Source organism: Phocoena sinus, chromosome 4 (assembly GCF_008692025.1).
Source record: "Phocoena sinus isolate mPhoSin1 chromosome 4, mPhoSin1.pri, whole genome shotgun sequence".
NCBI classification, from domain to species: Eukaryota; Metazoa; Chordata; class Mammalia; order Artiodactyla; family Phocoenidae; genus Phocoena; species Phocoena sinus.
In genome coordinates, this window is record NC_045766.1 from 79,140,446 (window position 1) to 79,148,511 (window position 8,066).

The 8,066-nt window shown below is 46.9% G+C and overlaps 1 protein-coding gene across 1 annotated transcript in view; it reads right to left on the reverse strand.

Moving 5' to 3' along the window:
- Positions 1-586, reverse strand: part of PLA1A (phospholipase A1 member A) — a 31,958-nt gene extending 31,372 nt beyond the window's left edge. Inside the window, 1 exon segment of the mRNA XM_032629309.1 lies at positions 343-586. Within this exon segment, the coding sequence (XP_032485200.1) occupies positions 343-415 (73 nt within the window). The 5' untranslated portion in view covers positions 416-586.
- Between the last annotated feature and the right edge of the window lie 7,480 nt (positions 587-8,066).

The window sequence follows — 8,066 nt, forward strand, 5'->3', positions numbered from 1 at the left end:
ATTAAATATATCTTGGAACAATGGATATTTACAGGGGGAAAATGAATCATGTTTTGGAATTAATTTTTTTTTATACTCTTCCTGGCTTGTGCAAGGTGAAAAGGAGTAATGCAGATTTTAGAAAAATGAGTAAAACAACTAGAGGAAGTTCAATTTTTGTGACTTAAGAAAGTGCTGTCATTCCCATAATGATTGAAGGTTTTTTTCTCCCTCTTTTAAATACATCTCAGGAGAGGGCTTTTAGGGGACCTTCCAAAGGTTAGCGCTACGTAAATAGATGGCTTGAAAAAATAGAATTATTGACCGAAAGAAGTCCCACCCAAGGCCCCAGCCCCGACTTACCTGTACTTCCAACACTGAGCCACAGAAGAAGCCCCCATGACCAGAAGCAGCCCTCCCAGGGGTCTGGGGCCATCGTTGAGCTGGAAGTCTCAGAGCTGGGGTGAAGCCGACCCCTAATGACAAAGAGATCTCATAACCCAGGCTCTCACAGTTTTGAACACTAAACTCCCACTTGGGTCTCACTAATCATTAACTGGCCTCATGACCTGTAACAGGTCTCTCCCTATTTGTCTAACTTCCCCAGTTTTTCTGTTTCTTCTTCTCAATGAAATGAAACATACTTTTTTCTTTTCTTTTTTTTTAAGCAGGGGACATTGAAACACATTGCCCTTCCTCTCTGAGCCAAACATCATCAGGAAACTATTTCCTGCACCTCTCCCACTTCCCATTATAAAATGTTAGTAAAAACCAAGGCAGAAGTCTTTCATCTCTAGGGGATCACAAACCCACATTGTCCCAGAGTCATCTGTGGACGTGTTTGCCCCCTAGGAGGACTCTGAGTGGCTTGAGGGCAAAGACCTTCTCTTTTCATTTTTGAGTCCCCAGTGCCCAGCACAGAGCTGAACCAACAATGTATTAATATGTTTCGTGTACATTTAACGGAAATAACGAAAGAAGATGAAGTTGGCCTCTGAGAGTACTATCCTTTGATAGAAACTTGGGGCTAGAAGTCCAACCTCTAAGATGAGTCGTTCAGTGTCTTGAATTCATTGATAAGAAACAAAGAACTAGAGAACGAAAATGAACTATGGAGACCCTTCTGCTGGACATGGCAGAGCTGGCCTGGAACCAGGGTGTTTCCAGTATACCGCATGGCCTCTTCACCCAAAGGAGTGGCAGAAACCACAGAGTGCTAGTTCTAGATGGGTCAGGGGAAGGGGGAGGCACCATACTTGCCCAGCTCTCCTTAATTGTAGCACATTGCTGTGAGGCAGAGAACCCACCAACAGGGCAGTATGGAACTTTCTGGACCATAGCTCTGTGAGGGGAGTACTATCTACATACAGCTTCAGGGTATAGAGGGGTTAAGTACCTTGCACAAGCTCCTGCAGAGCTGGGATTTGAAGCAGGACAACCTAGCTCCCGAGGCCATGCTCTGAACTACTGTGCCAACAGGCGGCACCAACCACTGCACCAAGCTGTGCCAGGCCTGCCCAAGACAGAGATAAACTGATTTTGGAGGGGCCAGCCCTTTCTTCCCCTCCTGCACGTGATGCCACTGATCAGGTGCTGTTGCCACCAGGAAGGGCACTACTGAAGGCTGTTCTGAAGTCAGAGACCAAGCCAGGTGTAGAGGTCCAGGTCCTCAGAGAAAATAAGCCAGGATGGGACTAGATGTGCAAGAGATTTATCAGGGATAAGACCTGTGACGAATAAAAAGGGGAGCTGAAGGCAGTAGGGAGACCCTTTAGACCCTGCTGCAGAGCTGACACCTGCACAGGTCAGGGAGAAGGAAAGAGGATTGCACAGGAAGCCCCAGAACACCATGCAGTTCCTGGAATGTCCTGGCCAAGGCAGTGGGGAAGCCTCAAGCTGAGGTCTCTTGTGAAAATGAGCTGTGTTAGCGGCCTTGCGCTGCTCAGCCACTAGCTGGGGGCAGTCTCAGCACAAAGACGAGGCTAGATCTAGAAGGGCAGCAACCAGGACCATCAGTCAATTAGGTTCCTCACAGCAGGAGACTGAGGACTGCATTCTCCTGGCCACTCCATCACACCCAGAGCTGGCGTGTTAGGCCAGTCATTCCAGCTTTTCCAGCACAGTGTTCCCTGTGCAACATCAACACGGCTGACATGTAGAGGGTGCCCTGCCTGTCACATACATCGTCTGGTGCAGTGCTCTCCACATGGGGCTGGAGTGGTCCTGGGCAAGACCACCTGCCTCAGAATCACCCAGGGGAAGGGGGGCAGACCACTGGGCCCAAGCCAGACACACTGAATGAGACTCCTTGGGGTTGGGCCCCGGACTCTGCAGTTCGAGCAGGCTCCGCAGATGACTGTAGGCACGCCAGAGCCACTAGTCTTCTGTTAATTCTAACCACAGCCATCTCCGTTTCACCAGTGAAGAAACTAAAAGCTCACAGAGGCCAGAGACCTGGGGAGCACTGCTTCAGGGGGCCAAGAAAGCGAGGTCCTCCTGGAAAGTGAGGTGACGTGTTTTAGAAGGTGAAGATAGAGATCTTTCTACAGGAGACACTGGTAGGGAACACCACCTTATAATCAGTGTATATGGTCTGCCCCCCCCAGGGAGAATGTCAGCCTCGGGAGGGCAAAATTCTGGTCTCTTTTGTTCAGTGAGGTGTCCCCAGTGCCTAGCACAGTGCCCGCCACACAGCCAGTGCTCAATCTTTGCTAAGGAAAGGCATGGTACCTCTGGTATGGTGTGTTCATTTAGAGAGGGCAGTGGGAAGGGGTCTGATCCCAAGACCGCACCGAGGCCCCCACGGTGAAGTGGAGTCAGATGGCTTTACTTGCCTAGGATCTAGGAACACAGGGAGGCAAGCAAGAGACCAAGGACACTGGGTTCAATATCCAGTGCTCATTGCTCAGGGCTCCCTGTTGTGTGCCTGCTGTCTAGAACTGTGCTTGGCACATAAGAGGTGCTCGTTAAACACTTGTTTTGAAAGAAAGAGAGGAGAGGAAGAGAAGGGAGTGGAGGGGAAGAGAGGAAGCTACTGGCTACAACCCCTGGAATCCATAGAATCTCTTTCGGCCTTTCCTGCCTGCCTGTTCCCAGCTCAGATTCCCAGCTTCCTCACCTTCCTTCAGGATCCCGGGCTGACAGTTCCATAAATGAATAAGCTTTTATGTGTGTGTGCGTGAGTGCAAGCACACATGTATAGAAGCACGGCCTTCAGTTTAGGGGTGGGGTTGGGAGTGGGGGGAATATAAACTAACATACTAACTAATATAAAATAATCTTAGGAAATTATAATTCTGAGTCTCACCAGTTTATTCTATCCCATCCTTTCTGAACTTTTTACACGCTTGCTGACCCACTACAAAAACCCTCTGCACCTTGCTTTTCACACTAAACAAAATTCTTTCCGCCTGCCTCATTTGTTTTTTAAGGGTGCATAGAAACCCATTAGAGCTTCTCATGAAAGTTTAGTGCACGGCCCAAGATGGCTCAAGCCCCTATCCTACTCGATTTTCAGGAAGTCTGAACTTTTGCCAGGTTCCTTTCCAATTTGAGGTGAAGACCATGATTTTGGAGCCTCCACTCCTGGTGTTCTATATGTACTGCATGTGTATACACGTGCGTGCACAGGCATGCACGCACATACACACCCATTCTCAGAACAAACCACAATACACGAATGTAAGGCCATCTAAACTCTTGTAAAGAGAATACTTCATGCCCTTTGTGCCCCAAACCACATAACTTTGCTTTCATTTAAGCTGTCTATATTCTGTCTCTGTTTTCCTTGGAAGAACAGGTAGACCCTTGCTTTACACTTGTCAGGAAAATGTATCACAGGTGTCTCCAGGCCTCCAAATTTTGAGAAAGACTGAAAATTGCAGCTTTTAAATGACAGTTTGATGCCAAATTCTATGGTTTAGTTTTTGTTCCCTGAGATCTGCTAACTTCAAAGTAAAATGACTTGTGAACCTTGAGAGCTTGTTGCCGGGTGTGCAGTACTGTAGGGCGATTCCCCGAGAAGCTCGAAGGAAGAGGACACCCCGGGGGTCCCCTTGTCGTGCCTTCTAAGTGGTGGAAGAAACTGGCTGGAAGTGACCCATCTGCCCATTCCACGGGTTCAGCTGGGCTCAGCTCTGCCCACTCCTACCCCTGCCCCCAACGTGCATCTCAAACCCACCACCATCTTTCCTTCTGATGTCACCTCATAGTTGTGGGAAGGTGGAGAGAGGCCACAGGCTGCTGCCAGCACCATCTCACTCCTGGGTTTCATTTTGGCTTTGTCTAAGGAAACATTTTCTAATTATAGCCAACAATTAGTGTGGTAGGATTGGAGACAAGCAGACCTGGGTTTAAACTCCAGCTCCATGTCATCCCAGCCGTGTGACTTCAGATGGATGGCAGCTTCTCTGAGCCCCAGTTCTTCACCTGTTAACAAGCTCTAGTAAACTACCTGACGCACAGCAACTCTTTCTTCCTCCTCTTGTCTTTCCTTCCCCAAAGGAGAGAGTCTCACCAACTCCCTAGGTGTCAATATCCCCAAACCGAAACCCCAGGGATGAGAAAATGATGGCAAGACTGCCCTCTCTGCCGTGCCTAGATGACCCCTGGGTCCTTAACCAGACCCCATTCCTTGAGGAGCTGATCCACTGGGATGGTTGACTGTGAGTGAAATCATCAGAGTCTCCATTCCCTCCCTCACCACCCCCAGTAGCTCTGGCTGTTTTAAAAAGATGCACATTTACTTGCCCTGGAGAGGTGGAGACAGAAGAGGAAATGGAGAATGTGTGGTTGAAGAAGCTTGGAGAAGGGCAGATGAGGCCAATGCAGATCTTAAAAACGTATATATTGCCAAGACTTCTAGTAACATCTAGCAATCTTAGGTACCAAAGAAAGCAAATGAAGTACCATCATTTAGCAGGTCAAAAAATACCATTAATCCCTGTAATGTTACTCATGACCTATTCTGTTTTTCAGAGCACAGATGTTAACTTGATTAGCATAACAAGTTCATACTGTCATTCAGGTCATCTTTTAAATTTACTCTAACATTATGCATATAATTAAGTCTGTTGTCTCTTTCCTCTGTTCATTCTGGTCCTCCCTCCTCTCTCTCTCTCTCTCTCTCTCTCTCTCTGTCTCTCTCTCTCTGTCTGTCTCTCTCTCTCACACACACACACACACACCCCCACACACACACCCCAGCACTCACAGTCAGGAGAGAAGGCAGAGCCCAGGAGCCCAGGTGCGGGTAGGTGGAGACAGAGGTGAGGATGGGTGTGACAGTTGTTCTCTTTCGATGGCTTCTATTTTCTCAGAGAAATAGGAAGCAAAGCTGCCAATTGAGAGTCAGGTTTGGAGAGGAGGTTTTGAGGTTTGAGAAGAAGGAGTCTGAAAGTCTGATCTCTTTCTGAATTGTGACTGCTGTGAAGAGTGAGAATTTGCATAGCAAATAGAACAGGATCTTAAAAAGACACTATCTCTTGTCTCCAATTGCAGCTGAAGTCCTACTAGCAAAGAAAAAATGCTACGTCTCCACCCTCCTACCCTGCCGGGACCCCGTTCACCGCCACGCACACACCTCCGCCACTACATTCTAAAGAGACTGGAAGGCCTTGGAAAGACAAATCCCAGTGGGACTTACTAGGAGGCAGCAGAACTGCTCTAGGAGACCTCCCTTCCCCACCTCCCCTAGCTGAAAATCAGCCGTTTGAAGGAAAAAATCCCAAGAATCCTAAGTTCTCTGGGGGGTTTCCCATCCCTTCCTGAAAGGGAAGGAAAGGTGGTGCTCTACCTCACCCTCACAACAAAGCCAAATGAGGGGGGCTACCAGCTGAGAGTGAGGGTGACTGCATGAAGGTGACGGCGGCATCTGCTACCAATTCGGCTGTCTGCTAGGCAGCCTGATCCGTCCTCCTAATCTGTCCTATTTGAGATGGATGGGGGAAATGTAGACAGCAGCAGGTGGGGCAGCCTGCAATCTCGGTGGTGGATGTGACCGGGAAGGATGAGTTTCCCTTGGGTTGAGTAGAGCCCTCAGAAGACGACTGGCTTGACCCTTTCCCATCAGGGCTCCACTGGTGAGGGTGGTCTAGGGCAACACTGGAGAGGGACAGGGAACCCCAAGAGAGGGAGGCAAGGAATGAAAGAGGCATCCATGTCTCCATTTCTCCTCTAAGTCCTCTGGGCCCGGGACTGACTATGGTGGGGGGAAAGGAGGACATGACATTAAAGTGTTAGAATTGATCACACTGGACTGGGATTCCTACTTCTGGGTATATATCCAAAGGAAATGAAAACAGGGTAACAAAGAGATATCTATGTCCCATGTTTATCGCAGCATTATTCGTGATAGCCAAGATATGGACACAACTCAAGGGGTTGTCAACTGATGAATGGATAAAGAAGATGTAGTACATACATACAATGGAATACTATTCAGCTATGAGAAATCGTGCCATTCGTGACAACATCAGTGGACCTTAGGGCATTATGCTAAGTGAAATAAGCCACAGAGAAAGACAGATATTACACGATATCACTTATACGTGGAAGCTAAAAAAAAAAAAAAGTCAAACTCATAGAAACAGAGTAGAAAATTGGTTGCCAGGGGCTGGTTGGGGGAAGCAGTGGTAGTGAGGGAAATAGGGAGAGGTTGGTAAAAGGGTACGAACTTTCAGCTATAAGCTGAATAAGGTCTGAGGATCTGATGTAAACCATGGTGACTATAGTTAATACCACTATATTGTGAAATTGAAATTTGCTAAGAGTAGAACTTAAATGCTCTCACCAAAAAAAGATAAACATGTGAGGTGATGGATATGTTAATTAACTAGATGAAGGGAAACCTTTCACAATGTATATTAAATCACCACAAATGGGGCTTCCCTGGTGGCGCAGTGGTTGAGAGTCCGCCTGCCGATGCAGGGGACACTGGTTCGTGTCCCGGTCCGGGGGGATCCCACGTGCCGCGGAGCTGCTGGGCCCGTGCGCCATGGCCGCTGAGCCTGCGCGTCCGGAGCCTGTGCCCCGCAATGGGAGAGGCCACAGCAGTGAGAGGCCCGCATACCGCAAAAAAAAAAAAAAAAAAAAAAATCACCACAAATGTACACTTTAAATATCTTACAATTTTACATGTCATTTATACCTCAGTAAAGCTGAAATTTTAAAAAGCTAGACTGGGATGGACTGGACTGGGTTTTTAATACCCACCACCACACCCCCATCCCAAGACCAAAAAGTTGATGCTAGGGGCAGGAAAAGCAGCTTCAATGCAGTATGTATGAAGGCAGTAGCTAGAGAAAAAGAAAATCATTCCATGTTTACTTCTCACTAAATTCAGACCATTCACCAAACCAGTTACAGAGGTAAAACACGTCATGCTACAGAATCCACTTGTTAAAATACTCTTCTTCCCTTTTCTATATTGTAACGTTTAAGCATCTCAGTTCTGCTGTTTGGGCAGTGCTAACTGAATTCTAGTTCTCCACCTTAAAACTTCAGGCTCTCCTGATTATTGGTAAAAGAAACCCCAGAAAGACCAGGAAAAGATGTTTCCTCTTCTCCTACAGCTGCAGAAAAGCACACACTATTCTGCACTATAATGTCAGTTTTTATCCAGTGGGAAATTCTAAACAGTCATGAGAGTCTCCATGTTAATCTTCTGTTCAAGAATCTTGTGTAAAAATGTATGTACTGACTGCTTTCTATTATTCTGAAACTGTCCTCAAAATATTTCTACAAAGAAGTCTTCTTTTACACCTGAATTTAAGACACCTGAATCTAAGAGGTTATTACCATGTTCTGTAAATTGTAAATCCCCACCCCTAAAGTCTGCAATTCTGATTGTCCTGCTGAAGAATCTGCTGTCCTAGTTGTAATATTTAAAACACGTCTGTTTTCTGAAATATATAAATACACATCAGAGCTTTTTTTTTTTTTAACATCTTTCTTGGAGTATAATTGCTTTACAATGGTGTGTTAGTTTCTGCTGTATAACAAAGTGAATCAGCTATACATATACATATATCCCCATATCCTCTCCCTCTTGCGTCTCCCTCCCACCCTCCCTATCCCACCCCTCCAGG